The following is a 16,164-nucleotide window of genomic DNA, read 5'->3' as shown; positions in this document are numbered from 1 at the left end:
CGATATGACTGCTGAGTTCAGACCCCAGACTTCATCTGTTCTTGCGTCACAGGAAATATGTTCATTGCTATCCTGACAAGCTGGTGGATGATGGCTCTTTAATTTTATGGAAAGATACRATGTTTCATGAGAGAACCTCACTGAACCAATATGATTTTGAAGTGGTGAAACTAGAGCCAAAAAGGCAACAGTCCCACTAGATTCAGATTCTACCATGCTGTATGGCCCCGTTATTTTCAACATAATGTGCAAAAGCAGCTGTATGTGCAGCTGAACCACTGGGATATACAAAGTGTAATTAATGCAGTTTCATGAGTTCTTTTTATGTTAACCATTCTTATATCCACTGTTTTGTTTCTAAATCACCAAAATGCATGCATGTAGTTATGAATAATTCAGTAAAGATATAGACTTGTAACATTATCTGTTTATTAATCATGCATGCCAGAATATTAATCATGCCCACGCCTTGGGCGCAGGAACAAATTTAATCACTATTTATCTACTTGGCATCTATCACAAGGCAGGTTTCTCAGAAGTGTGCAGTGGGCAGCCTGTACTACAACAGCAGAGTGTGATTACTTCTTCAAGGTGCCAGAGCACTGTTCATGAAGATTTCATAAGTTCTACAGCCATACTGACCCCTCCATTCAAAGCCGTTTCATGGAGTATACACAAATGGCACTCACTTAGTGGGATGTTTTTTGTTTATCTAAAGCTGTGGAGAGTCTAAAAAAAACAGCGAAGGATGTGTAAATGAATGCAGCTGGCAAGTCAGTGAGATTTTCATTCTTCTGATCACTTGGAAGCATCAGAAAATAAAGATATTTATGAGCAATTCTTTTGAGCAATATGGCATTATTAGTTTTGCAAGAGAGAAATCAAGAGAAGGACTATGTCACTGCAAGATATAATGTATTTTGAGACATGATGGTGTTATGTCCAGTAGCCAAATCTCTCTAATTATTTGTCTTTCTTATTCTTAAGGCTCATACCTAATTCCCTCCTCTACAATTGAACCAACAAGTTGTGCAAACCTGGGAAGCCTTTGCCAAGGTAAGAAGGCTGGGTCATTTTCACAGTTTCATCTTTGTTAAATCTTTATTTTCTTTGGTTTTGTTTTGATTCTGTTCACTTTTTTTCTTTCTAAAAGGCTGAACTGTAATAAAAAGTAGCAAGGAGAGGAATTCCTTAGCCTCATCAGATGTGTGGGTGTCCTGTACATGCAATAAGTGGAAAGAATGTGATCATTCCCTTGATAATATATTTTCCAAATAGTCTCCATTATATCAAAACTGAATTAATCTGCTGGTTTCATGCTTTCTCCACCTCTTTTCCTTCTGCACGTTTTAAGAGTAAACTATTAATCAGGATAGGAAGTGGGTACATCTGCAAATAAAAAATGAGCAGATGTAAATAAAGGAACTGATTATTATCCAGATTTTTTCCAACAGACTGCTGTGAGGCTTAGTACTTTGAGATTATCAGGTAAAAAGTTATGATCAAAATGCAAAATCTAGCAGCTGTTAGTTAATAAAACACTTGTTGCAGCACTTAGTGGTGGTTTAATAGTGTTAAGATCACCACATGTAACAACTCATTAGGTCTCTTGAAACGTCATCTCAGCTGAATGCAAGGAATAGGTGAACCCTAAAGATTTCCAAGCCATGTGAATCATTGGACATGCACGGCTAGTTAATTCCTTCAGCTCTGCTTAGAGGCTTAAATTCTACAAAAATGTCCCACGTGAACAACATCTGCCCATTTGCACAGAGCATTCATGAACACAGAACCTGCTAATGAGGTGATATGCTATGCTAAACTTGAATCACAGCAGCAGCTGCACCAAAATAATGTCAAGCTCTGTAAGCCCTTTTTAAGCTGAGTGGTAGAAGACAGAGACAGGAGAGAGTGAAATAAGAAAGGATGGAGGAGGGGAGTCTTAGATCACTTTCTAAATCAACATTTCCAAGTAAATCAGATTTAGCTTAAAAATAAAAAGCAAAATGCACTCCTGTTAGGAAGCCATTAAATGATCTAAAATAGTCTTTAGTGTACTTCTCCCAGATGTTCCTGAGGTAAATTTGCTCAGGGTCTTGGAGCATATTGTATTGATGTCCATAGGGAAAGTAAAATGCTAGTTATCATCATAATCTGATGTCAAACAGCAGCTTTCAGGCATCAGACTCAACAAGTGTAATGCAATCCAAATACTATTACTGATACGCCTTAGGTAAATATGGCAGCAACCATCATTCAGTATTAGTCTTTTCTACAGAAAAGATAATGCAGCCACCATCTAGAGGTGCTTGTCTGTACTCTTGGAAGAACTCTGAGAGATTTCTTCTATCAGAATGGCATGGTGTGTAAGGAGAGAGAATATCTTTAATTACGTCAACTGCTATGGCTGCAAAAACGAATACACTTTCAGACAAACAGGCCCATTTTCCTAAAAGCCTCATCCTTTTTTATAGCTTTATTAACCTGTCTAGTAGAAGGTATTACTTCTACTAAAAGATGCTGTCTTTCAAACTTGTCTTTTTTAAATCCTTAGACCATCACGCCTTCAATAAACACTGTGAGTACTTTCACTGGGGTAATACTAATGTTTCCTGACATACCTACCTTCTCTGCAAAGTGATTGGCAAAATGTCACTGTTGTTCTGTGTTTGTTCCTTTGGAAGTGTCAGATCAGTCCAGTTCATCATCATCATCATCATTGTCATCATCATTGTCGTAATAATGAAAATCATAAAAAAAACTGTCTGTCTATTTCTGTCAGCACTGCAGACTTACTCTAATCTGAAAAGTCAGTTTGGATTCTCTTTTTTGTTTGTTTGTTCTGTGTTGTGCAATAGCACCAGTAACAAAGGTCTGGATGCCAGATTATTTGTCAGCTACAGTCTGATGAAAGAGTACTGTTTTCTTTATCATGCGTATGATATTGTTTAGGATCTGAAAGTTAGTGCATGTTTTCATTCGTTGAAAGATACCTCCTTTAACAGTGTTGGTTGGAAGATAAAATCAGTAAGAAGGCTTAAAACTTGTTTCTCAAAGCATACAGTCCTGAACTTACATGGAGGAAGAGCTTTTTTATATTATAGGGTGTCATGCTCGCTTTCCTGGTTAGAACCCCTGTTTGCTGCAGCCTCCAACTCTTCCCTCTCTTTCCCTAGATATTTTCTCTCACTGAAACCTGAACATGAACCCACTCCCTAAGCTGAGATTTGAGTTTATAACTTTTAGACTCAGAGGCTAGAGTGCTACAAACCAAATTAAGCTAAGCTATTAGTGCCTTAAAGTACCATAGGAACCTGCACAGAGGTTTGTTCGTTTGTACTGCCATTTTGCTCAGTGTTTCCCTTCCTCCATCCATTCTGCTAAGTAAGGCATTACTTAAACATCTGACCAAAACAATGTTCATCAAAGTATTAATCCTCAACGATGATGTTGGGGACATCCCATAAGCAGACTGACAAGGGTACTGAAGAACATTGTGTCGGCTGTTGTTCCTAGCTGTCTTTCCTGTCAAGATTTGTTTAACTTCTCTTTCACATTTTCGTACTTCTTTCATTGCAAGTACTTACTCACTTCCAAGAAGGAAACTGAAACTTAGCTCACAACTTTTGATTTACAGGATTCTTCGTCTGATCATCATGAGTTACAAGTGAGGGAATTCTGTACGCTAGTGGGGTCCTCTGAACTTTATCAACGTTGCCTGCTCCATATATCATCCATATAAATATTATCATTTGATTGTAATTGTTATTGAGCACTATCTTTGGCAGTTTGCTATTATCAAAATATAAAATAGGTTAGAAAAAAAAATTGATTTCCAAAGGCAAAATTTTTAATGACAAAGAACCAAAGTGTTTTTGAAATGGATTACAGAATGTAGGTCTCCATAGGCACACTTCCCATAGTCTTTCTCAGTTCTGTTCCTTTTGCCAAATTGGCTAATATAGTCCTCTTTTGTTATAATTTATGTTAAGAGCTAAAAACGCACAAGCTATTGAAATATAATGTTGAATATTCAAAAACTAAGTCATTCGGCATTTTTGCTATATAAAGCATAACTAGAAAGCAGTTAACAAAGATAAGTAGATCTGTTCTCCTTCCTTTCCCCTCCCCCAGAAAATAGAAAGTTCACAACTAAAACGACCTCACAAAAATCAAAAATACAATTTCTTGCTTAAAATACAATTTCTTAACCTTTCYGGTTTGGTTCTTGGCCAAAATCTGCAAAGGACATGTAACATTGTGAGACTATACTGCACCAATCTTCACACTGTAAAAGGAGTTTTCAGGAAAAAAGAAATCTATCAGTCAATGAATTTGCATTCCCTGGGAGTTACTGGATAAAATTAATTTTTTTTCCAATTTATTATTTGAAAAGTTAGTAGCATGATCTGTGAATTGTTTTCTTCCTCTGGAATGTGTACCCTCCCAGTCTGCTGTGAAGGGAATTTGCAATTTTGTTTCTCACACTGTGTTAGAAAAGCATTCTAGCCAGTTCTGGGAAACATTTTCCAGTGTTATGTGGGATGACTCCTGTTAGTTGCATTGGGAACAGTACAGCTAAAATCCTGCATGAAACTTTCAAAATATAATCCATTCCAGTTATTTCAAGTCTGATTTTAATTCTCTTCATTACGTGGAGTTCAGTGGAGCTAATTAGATCCTTACATGGGCGTTTTAGTTTCACATTATTTCTTAGTCTTCAGTTCCTGAGTAGGGACAACTATTTTTTTCAGAAGCAAATATTCTAAGTGCATGCATCTTAGAATTTATGAGATCTGTTTTCTGGCCTTTGCACAGCTGTTTGGATCTGACGCTCTCATAAGAGGATTTAGAATTTATGAAAGCAGTACAGGACTGATTTTGCAACCCCTGCACTGGCCATACTCCCAGTGAAGTCAGTGACAGTAAAGTTGCAGGACTGAAACCTCAGTTCATATCCATTCATCACTTTGTACAGAAAAAAATGTGTTTTTTTTAACATGTATGGCATTATATGTAGATGGTTTCATTTTACATTGTCATGCGTTGTTCCCATTTTGTCTTACCTCATTAACATTCATATTTCATTCAAGTTCACCTCTTTCTCATCTTTGTTACCAGCTACTGTAAATGCTACTACTCCTACACCACCCATTGTCACCACTAACATGCCCGATACTAATAGAACCGATAAGCCAAACAATGGTAAGAAATCCYGTGTTACATTTTTCCTTGTACTGTGTCTCGAGCAAATGTATTGTATTTTAAGGTGTGTTTTTCATAGTATCATAATGTCAAGGGTCATGCCTCAGTTCTGATCTCATTTACACTGAAAAAAATCAGGAGTAACTTCACTGGACTTGCACATGTGAGAATGGTATAAATGAGAACAGAATTAAACTCAGTGTTTTTGTATCGTGTTTGCCTAGTTCTTGTCTGAAAGGCATTCACTTTGTGTCACCAATTCCATTTACCTATGCAAAGAACAAGGGAAAGGATAAGTATTTTTTTATAGAGATTGAGAATAATCATGCTTTTGAAATGTTTTATCACTGCAGATTATTAGGCATCATGTAGCTATTGCGTGTACAGCCAGGGCAGTAGTACTTTGGGATTGTCTGTTCCCCGCTGGTAACTTCCAGAAGCCAAGTGGAATCATTCTTACGGAGCAAAACCACTTCCACTGAGTCAACAGGAATCTTTCCACTGACTTCAAGAAGAGCTGGATCAGACTTTACTAGGGAAAATGTTGACAGTATCAGATATCGTTTACTTTTCATCTAGAAAGATTAAGGGAAAAAATAAGGCAGTAAATGAGCCTATTATTAGCACAGAAAAAAAGCAGAGATTTCTTTGGAGGTTTTCTCAAATTCTATATCACTGTCTCCCAGAGACTGAGCATCATTTTGTGAGAAGCTACTAAATATTTATTATTTTGTTAAAGATAGTTGTTAAGCATTAATAGTAATATGGAAACAATTACTTTTCTGACGTTTTCATTTGAGGCTCAAGTATCTTTTTAGTAAAGGTCTTATTAGCAGTGAGCTCCACAGAAGTATATTAGCATCTGATTTTTTTTAATGTGTCAATTGATACTATAGGTTTTAAAATTCTTGGAGTGCTTTTTCTCTTGGCAAATCATTTCTTGTATATTGACAATCAGGCAATACAGTAGAGAATATGAAAGAATTTATCTGAATTCATCCTATTTGGATTTACTGAGCTGTACAAGTAAGAAGAAAATCCTGGTTATTTCCTCCCAAATTGGGGAGGGGATTCTGTTTCTGGAGCTTCTCACTCTATATTCACCATGAAAAGTTCAGTAGACCCAGCTGCGATTTTCATAGCTAGAGAAGGAACTGAGTGCCCTGTTAATGTTAGTGTGAATAAAATCTGGACATCCAAGTCCTTTCTTTGGCTTTGAAACTCCCAACAGAAAGCAGAAAGACTAAGCAAAGTAGGCCAAATTCATTTACAGTAAAAATAAATGAAACTTCCACTGATCTAACTGGCATGATCTTTCACAGACAGTATGTTGATTTTTAGACCAAGAATAGACATCCAAGAACAGAGTTAGGTTGCATATATTTTCTTTAATCCATTAACTATGTGGCTTACTGCACGCAGACCTGCAGGAATTCAGACTTCCTGCTACAGTTATCTTCAGAAAGAAGAGAAATTCACCTGAATCCTCCCATTCACGACCACAAAGGCAGCAAGAGTCTAAGATAGAAGGGGTAAAAACCATAGGAATTATCTCAACCCCAATTATTTGGCCAGTGAAACAAAGGCCTCTCCATTTCAGTAAAAACTCAGCAAATGAGAACCAAAACCCAGAGAGAAAAAATATGTACAGCATGTTTCTTCTATCTGAGTCCACATCAGCTGCTTCTGAGGAGACTGACAAGGGTACCTTGGAGGATTTTACAGAAAAAATGGACCTAGATAATACTGTGATGAATCAGTTACCAAGTACAAATATTACAAATGATTCTAAAAGTTCTTTTCATGACATTTATGATGCAGCAGAAGTTGTTACAGTTCATTATGAGAGTGCAGCAGTTCCTCTTCTTCAAAACAGAAGTGTTGTTGCAGAGCTAGCATGGACTTCAGCAGAAGGATTAGATTGTTCTGGGTCTGAGTCAGCATTGCATTTTTCCATTAGCAGAAGCACCACTGATGAACACAGAAAAGAAACCCTGGGAACTTTGTCCTCCAACAGTGGCAYATCTGATTTCGTGCATATAAATGATATCTTTGAACCTGTGAGCTGGAGGAGTGAGAGTGTATTTCACCATCGTATCACCTCTGACGTTCAAGAAAGTTACCGTTTTCTTCCTAGCTTGTCTATGTCACCTACAGAGGATGAATCATCATTTCAGAAAAGTAGACTAGAATTTCTGGAATTTGCATCTCAGAATGTTTACCTGGAAGTAGCAGAAGGCAAGGCTAATAGGAAATCTTCTTCTATGTTAGCAGCAAACAGTGAATTTCCATTTACAAAATCTACATACGATAAGGAACATCACTCAGGAAGCATTACAAATTTAACCTCTGTGGAGACTGCATATGCAAACTCGACAGTTTTTTTCCAAAACATAAAAAGAACATATACACAAATTATGCCTGACATCCAGCAAACGGATGACCATTTAGTCCTAGGATACAGCAGAGAACTACCAAAATTATCAGCACTTCTGGTAGGAACAAGCTGGACAAGTTCAAAATTTGAGCATGTTGTAACTACACTGCCTATTTATCAACAGTCATTGAGTGACATGTACTTGAAAAGTGACAGCATAATTGTATCTAATAGCAATCATTGGCCCCATTATTTAAAACCTTCAGGATATATTCAAAAGAAATCAAGTGAGACCCTGGGAAATGGAGACCTGGGCAACAATTTTGATGCATTTCATAATGATAGTCAAAATGAAGAGTCAACTTTTTACACATTAGAACCAGAGAACATGAATAGAGTTGGCAACTCCTGGGAACCAAATTACTTGGATTTTCCAGCAAATGATGTAGATATTTCCCCTTCTTTAACAGCAAGTTTCTGGACTGTTTCATATCATTTGAAAGAAGTGTCTGAAGTGTTTTCTGGGGAGCAATCAGAAAATTGGTGGCTCTTGTTTAATAAACTGCTTTCTTCCCCAACAGAGAGGCTGCCATCCATTAGTTCAGCTACTGAAGTTGACAGTATCTCTGAGCCAACTCCTACCATTAGTATATTAGGTCACAGAGCTGAAGAAATGAACTTCTCTAGCCGTACACCAACTTCAGAAAGACAAATCTTTAGTTTATTTGTTTCAGGCCTTTCAGTGAAGATTTCAGAAAGTAGTGACAAGTCAATATCACAGTTGCAGTCAACAGTGAACATTTCTACTAGCCTAACCATATCTTCCAGTGGTGAATTTTATTTAAAATTTCCTTTGCCTTCCCTGGAAGCACCTTTGAGTCAACATTCGGTACAGGTGCAGGTAAGCCACTTTGATATGGCACTTGCAAATTCCACAGAAAAATTAATGACCTTTGGTAGTTTACACATGGAAATGGGAGCTGATATATTAAGTGACTTAACCCACATAACCTTCTTAAACAATAGTCAGGAGCTTGATTCAGTCCTTCCAACACATTCAGGAACTGAGCCTTCATGTTCAAGAGATAGCCAAACTGCTTGCCTGATCAATACATCAGTTAAGATTTTGGTAAACAGTACAAGAACTCATGAATCACTGGAGTCACAGAGTGTTTCAGAGAATAATGCTATAACAAATACTACTGATAATGCAAAAAGTAAAGTTCAAATAGCTGCAGATGCTTTTTTAAAAAACAACAGCCCAGTGAGTTCTGACTTCCTCACAAAGACATTGTCTTTGGAAATGAGACACCCTCTTCATTCAGACTCAAAACTCAGAGTCAGTGTTCCGCCTAACAGCTACTCAACACCTCCACTCCCACAAAGTCTTCAGAATCATCTTGATCCGATTTCTCCAAGCCTGATCCCTCTGTGGAACGTWGCAGAGTTAAATTTACTAACAACAGTAACACTGAGAAGTCATCTGTCTGTTTTAGGACAGGACTCTGCTGAAAATCTTGACGACATTCTGAGATACGCTCTACAGGTAGTAGAACAAGAAGTGATCATCGGTGATGATGAAATAAGGAATTCTGCTGTTCTGACATCAGCTAACAAATCAGGTCTTTCAGAAGGGGATTCAGAATGGGAGGTGGATGGATACTTTAGCAAGCACAGTGAAGGAGTGTCTTCTGTGAATCTTGTTAGTACTCATTCCTTGGATTTACAAACACAGACAATGTCTCTATCTTTTGAAGATATTGATTATGGAAGCTTTGCAAATCTCTCTTCTATTTTGGAATCATCAAGAACTGCAAAAATGGATGATGCAATATCTTTGCCATCTTCGTACAGTGGAGTTATGATTCAGAACAAAGAGACGATCTTGAACCACAGTCTGCTGACAACTGGAGCAGCAATCCATCACTCTTTCATGCAGTCCCAAATGTCGGTTTCTCCTGTAATGTACCATCAGTCATCAATTTCAGCACATGTTCATCCCTTGGCCAACTTATCATCTGGAACAAGCCAAAATACCACCCCGTATCCACCACCGCATCAGCTTAGTAGCTCTCCCACAGTCCTTTTATCTTGCTTATGTTACTCCTTCACTGACTTGGGCTGCCTATGTCGACCTGAGGTCAACTACAGTATGTCAAGCCATCAAGTTAGATGTAGAAAAAAACCCATGTCTTCTCTATTAGATATTCAGCTGGTAGACTGAACATAGAAGTAGCTGGATTTCTTAGATGTAGTTCCATTTAGCATATGAAAAGATTTTAGAATAGTAATTTAATTACAGTAGAAGGGAACTTGTAACATCTTAGTGATAACAAATGTCATTAACGTGTGATTTCTAATTTTTGTGTACTTCTCTAACTGAGACAGCTCTCATGAGACTGTGAGGATGATATATTGGGTCGCTACGTATTTTATGTATTTTATATCATTTTATTATTTTAAATTGTAGGGGGTGTTTTTCACTTACAGTATTCATATGTTTTTGAAGATTTAACTTTCAAAAAGCAAAGGCCCAATGGAAACCTTATAGAGACTTTTGAAAATTTGACTRAGAGAATTAAAAAAAAAAACAATCCTGGTATTTCATTGATCATTGTATTTTTTTAGTTGGGGGAGGGTGAGGGGAGAATTGTTTTTCCAGGTTCTTTTTTTCCTCTTTTTGCAAAGTATCTTTGGCTACTTTTCATCAAATTTCTGCCCATAAAAATATTTTTTTTCATTCAGCATTTTGAGGTGGGATTTCCACTATTTAATTTGGAAAGTGAGAAATCATTTTTAGTTTTTACTATCTGCCACTGCAGTCTCCTGAGAGTGTTTAAAATTGTAGATTAGTTCTTTGTTCTTGTTCTTTGTTAGCCTTGTTAAAACATGCTTCGGGTCACCATCTGGTGGAGATCTTGAAGCTATTCATTCTAATTTGTAGATACTAAGTTTGGTTTTAAAAATACTTTGCATATTCCTATATTAAGGTAATTTTATCCATATACATAATTATATAAATGAGACTGTATAATTATATATATGATTACATATGAATGCATGAGAATATACATTATGCACACTTTCTGTATATGTGTATCTATATAGTACGTAAGATGCACATTATACATATAAAATCAAATCTAATATATGTATATACAGAGAAATATGCATATGTATGAGATCCAAGTCTTCTGGCAAATGTTTTCAGCTTGACCAAAGTCCAGTTTTCTCTTTCTAAAGTTCAGACTTAATTTTTTCACTTTTTATTTGAAACTATCACAGCAATAATTACAAACAAAATGACATTTTCAGACTAAACTGCACACCAAATTTGTGTATTTACTGATTTAAGGGAGGAAAAAAGGCAATTAATTAAAAAGCAACCAAGTTCATACTACTTATATAACAAAAAAGGTAACTGGTAAACCATCTTTCTTCAAGAAAATGATTCTGCTCTATTTTATCCCAAAGGAATTTTCATACTAATCTCAGTGAGAGTATGATCAAATCCACAAGGAAGAGAAAGAACAGTACTCAAACCAGCTCATGAGTAGGATAGTAACAAATATGCACAATTAAATGGGAAGATACTAAGACTACAAATTTTTGTTAGATTATTTTATTTTTAAGATCTTGTAAAATGATCTTCAGTAGTATCTATGAAGTTGTAAAATGATGAAATTTGTTCACCTGTATAAAACTACAATAAAAAGTCTCTTTTGATTTAGACTTGGAAAGATAGAGCACTTCCTTTCTAATCATGGGACAGAAAGAGTTTTCCATATAATTTGCTTTGTGTCCTACTCTGTCCTATGAAGTGTCTCTGCAGTATTTACAAAAGATTTGTATAAATACAAGTATCTGCGATCAAGACCACAGCCTCATTTGCTAACAGGCCCCAACCAAACAATGCCATATGTGCGCGCACTTTGAACTAAATTGATACAGAAGTTCTTAAACCTCCCTCACATCCAGGGACATTTTATTCCACAAGAGCAGATATAATTTTGTAGTAGCTGAATGAAAAATTTTTGCCTTGTGAAAAGAAACATTTTTTAACATAAAGCCCAGCTATGATATAACTTGATTTTACTTATTACTTGTGAAATCTCGTAAGTGACAAAAATGCTGTCTACCAAATCCTGAGCTTCAAGAGAATTTATATTTACCTGGTGCCATTTCAAAACAATTTTATTGACTATAAAATTGCTCCARGCCAAGTGTTATGCATTCTGCGATTGAAAGATGGTTTGTTCGTTCTTCTACTGTCCGGCTACCACCAGAACTGAGAAAAAAGATGGTGCTGCCAAAACAATAATTGGATAGCCCTGCTCCCTTCTGATTCTGTCCTCAGGTATCTTGTGACTTTCAACTGATAAAACATATTTGCTCTCACAGAGTTTTCAGTTTTGAAAAATTTCCAAGGAATCTGCAGTGGTCTTCTCTGGATTATAAGAATATGACTGAGAGCAGAATTTATCTGTGTTGCAGAGTTCAGTAATTATAATTGTTTTTTAAGTTCATGATATTTTCATGATCTTGCTCTTACACACTGCATAAAAGGCATATGCAAAATAGTATTTATACATGAATCACTATACATGAATCAAAGTTTCTAACATTGTAATGTTGTTTTTAATGGACAGGTGGGCTGTTCTACAGGATATCTATAACTGTCTTTAGTTTAAACCACAACTCAGCATCAAAAGTACACGATGCGGTTGCAAGATGGGTAAGTTAAGTTTTCTTTTATGTGTGAATGCATGTAGAAATATGCCCTATTGATATTATCAGTCTGAAAATAAAAAAAAGAGAGAGCGAGAATTCCAAATGAACTTAGATTTAATATGTGCCCGCTGAAGCCCGATCTTTCTTTGTATTATTTGTTTGCACAGTACCTAATTCAAATCTAGTGTGGGCTTTTAGGCACTATGGATAAAATTTTGAAATGTCTCCATTGTACCAGCCAGCTTCTTAAAAAATGTTAATATTAGTTGAGATTTTGGAAAGTGTGTAGAAATCAAAATCATCCATTGAAAGAGGCAGGTGTCTTAAGTTCCTTGGTCCCTATACAGAGTGGAATTTTCTCTTCAAGTACTAATGTGGTTTTGAATTTATATTATGATAGCAAAGATAACAATAAGCAATCAGTATTCATTTGTGTGAGGCAGTACACCTTTCCAATTTACCCTAATAATTTTTACTTTAACAAGTCTTGCCATAAGTTAGTTGTTGGGGTTTCGAGTAGCTATACCTTTTCAACACATTTTAGCAGACATAAGGCTTCTTCCTGGGTCCCCTAGATGGAGGATTATTGAAGTTCTCTACCTCGAAAAGTTTTACCTGTCTGAATATAGATACAGTTCATATACTTGCACTCACACATTCTATAAGTAGTCCTTATATCAACTGCTTACATGAAATTGTAATGTAATAAAGATATTGCATTTATTGTTTATTATTCTTTTAATAAACCTGGAGGCTTTCAGCTTGCAGAAGCCAAGGAAGAGAAAGTATCCACAGTGATCTGCAAGCCAGAAATGCAGTCATCCACACTTGCTAAGGTTGTCCCCTTAGCAAGCAGTACCCAGGCAAAATACTTAGATGCTTGAGCATCTAAGAGAGTCTAGAAAGGTATCACCTGGCACTGGCTGAGTATGCAGGAGTGGATGGACTGCAAAAACAGATTTGCAACATAAGGAGGTGAAGATCATAGAATAACACCAAAGTCTTTAGCACGCCTGCCCCCTACCCTTCATGAAATCATTATCAACGTACTGTTAAAATGAAAAGAACTTTAGCTGCCATGTTTCATTGACCCAGGGAAGCTTCAAATTTTTAATAAATATTTGTCATTTAGTGTTGACATTTGTTATTTTAAAGAAATTTTCTACTTTAAAGCTAATGTAAATATGAATTTATCTTAAAAATATGAAGTCATCACATTACATTTATGAAAGTAGAAAAGCAGGCAGAACAGCAAGTTGTTTATGAACCATTTTAGAATTTCACCCAGGATATTTAAATTCTAGCCACCTTGACCATCTGCTATTTCATGCTCGGAAGGTTTAGATCTGTTAGAGAATTAAGATTACTATTTCACTGACTTTTTAATTGATAGTAAGTTTCCTATAGTTTTTCATTTTACCTTCATTTGCTTTTGATAATACGGTATCCTGAGGTAATAGTTGCAGCARCATACAGATATTTTCTTGTCCCTGATCTAATTTATGAGGCAAAGCCRTACAGAAATATGCAGTACCTGGAATGTTGGCATCAGCAGACTTGCATAAAATTTTGCATCATAAATGAGGCAAGGGAATGGTTTATCAAAGTCACTGGCACATGGAAAGCCAGAGTGTCTCAGCAGTACAGGCACTCTCTCAAATCTCAGGCCTCTTTTAAGAATACCTGCACCATCTACTCTGCATGTTCTCTCTCCTAGACAACAGAGAGCTCCTTGCTAGTTTTCCCCATTGTAGATAATCCCTTATAGTAATGTGTAGGTGGACATACTGGCTGACCTCATCTAGTCTGCTCAGCCAAATAAGCAATCTCTGACTTCCCACATTACCTGAGTTTTGTAGATGGGGAGAGTCAGCTTAGAAACATGTACATCATCTTTGCAGATATTAACAGCTTGCCCTTGTACCCCCTGTAATCAGTGGTAAAGATCTCATTGTCTCCAAAGGGGAAAATTAAGCACTGGCCCACTCAGAGATGAATAAAATACATCTCTAAAATAGATATCATCATAAGATTGTAGACTTTTAGGTGAAAACTGATCCTGTATTTTTGTCAGTAAATCTTTTCTAATCCAAGTGTTTCTAAGAATTTAAGATGGTGGGGAGAGAGAGAGGAGAAAGAGTTCAGATCCTGTTCTCCCACCCATTCACTCTGTCATTACCTTATAAAGATTCCCTTCCATCTGTGAAAAAACCCACTCTTCACCAGCAATTGTACATCTAATAAAACAGTAACCACATTCATGTGGGAGAGTGTTCTCTTTGCTTTAAAAATAAAAGGAAATTTCTCAAGAGGAAGAGAAGTGAAATTCTAACTCTCTTAGACGACGGAGATCCCCTATTAACATCTTATCATTCTTATGATCAATGTCTTCCTGTTTTTCAGCTAAACCATACTTTCCAGGATTGGAATTACACTGTGTATGTGGTTAATATCAGGTAAATGAAGGGGGAAGATGTTTAAGCTACATTCCTTCTGTGAATTACCCCACCCTACTTAATATTTATTTTTACCTTTATAGCATCCAACCTGGCCCCATAAAAGAGGGAGTAAGAGAAAAACGAAGCATTGATAGTCAAAGGTAATGTCTTTAAAGAATTTTTATTGATAGAGGCAACACCTGCTATTACAAGTGGATATGGCTTTATTGCATATTACGGGGCATATCTTGCCAGTCTCTAAATATATGACTGCTGGGAAACTGAGTGCTCTGGATGGGCTCAAAAGCCTCCCACTGGTTGTGATGTTCATTTTAGTTTAAACCTACTGAGCTTCTTTAAACTTTAGCAGATCATCTGCTGCAAAACTAATAGACACATTGTATGTATGTGATATGGCACACTCAGCTTTCTTTAGCAACAGGCACTGGTACGCTGGTATCTGTCTCCCTGTCACTGTATTTATTCTCTTGAACCAGAGCCTTTTGAGTTAACAGACATCTTATTAGAAGCAAAAAACTGAAGAACCATGCTGGGATTGAAAGCCAAGCTAGTGTGAGTTAAATTGTTTACCATATGCCCTCATTTCCTGACTTCTGCTGGGCTCAGAGGCACTAGAGTTGGGACGGCCTCAAAGGCAGCCAAAGAACGTTAGATGTGTCACATCCCCTGAAAACTGGTCCTCAGGGGATTTCTTTGAAATCAGCAGCCCAATTTCTAAGGGATAGATGGGGAGGGAGTGAATCTTAGGACCAAATTAAGGAGAGGGGACCAAAACRTAATTAGTCCTGGGAGGAGGGAGAACAACTGGATATGGGATGCATCTCTTTGCTGTGTAAGCGAAAGTAGTGTAGTCAAGGACTTTAACAGCTAACTGTTGATAACTGCTGTGATAACAGTTGAGTTTTTTAAGTGCAGAGATAGCCCAGTATTCCCAGTTTAGCATCGGAAAGTAGCTGCTGATGCTTCCAGTTTTCTAGAGAGTTTACCTACACATGAAAAGATCTGTAAAAGGTACAATCTGTTTCCTGCATACCCACAGCAGAAAGACAGCTTTTGTTGGCAAAAACATGTAACTGGTATAGCTTAAACCCAGCCCCTGAATGGGCTATTTTGCTGCTTGAGCTACATTTACAGTAGGGTTTTTGCCAGTGTAGTGATGTGGGTGTGATTTTCTTTTCACACTTCCAAATGACATGGTTATGCCAGCAAAACCTTTTAAGAGCAGACCATGCCTCAGGTCTTAGTAGCAATGCAAGACTGCTAGGGAATGTAAAGCTTTTCCTATCCTTATTGCTGCATCTTTTACCAGACTAGCCGCCCAGCTTGTCAGCGGCTGTTCTCCCCCAAACTACACACCCGGTTTCTTGTCACTCTCCTGTCATCCTGCCTGCT

The 16,164-nt window shown here is 36.9% G+C and overlaps 1 protein-coding gene across 1 annotated transcript in view; it reads left to right on the top strand.

Moving 5' to 3' along the window:
* ADGRG6 (adhesion G protein-coupled receptor G6) overlaps positions 1-16,164 on the top strand; it is a 113,592-nt gene that overhangs the window by 49,638 nt on the left and 47,790 nt on the right. The window contains exons 4-8 of the mRNA XM_026088877.1: positions 988-1,056; positions 5,122-5,205; positions 12,232-12,317; positions 14,717-14,769; positions 14,853-14,912. Coding sequence (XP_025944662.1) covers positions 988-1,056; positions 5,122-5,205; positions 12,232-12,317; positions 14,717-14,769; positions 14,853-14,912 — 352 coding nt within the window. The remainder of the gene's footprint in view (positions 1-987; positions 1,057-5,121; positions 5,206-12,231; positions 12,318-14,716; positions 14,770-14,852; positions 14,913-16,164) is intronic.

This window comes from Apteryx rowi, unplaced genomic scaffold (genome assembly GCF_003343035.1).
Source record: "Apteryx rowi isolate R43461 unplaced genomic scaffold, aptRow1 scaffold_792, whole genome shotgun sequence".
Classification (NCBI taxonomy): Eukaryota; Metazoa; Chordata; class Aves; order Apterygiformes; family Apterygidae; genus Apteryx; species Apteryx rowi.
Note: the sequence above shows the minus strand (reverse complement) of the source record. Positions and strands in the feature narration are given on the sequence as shown.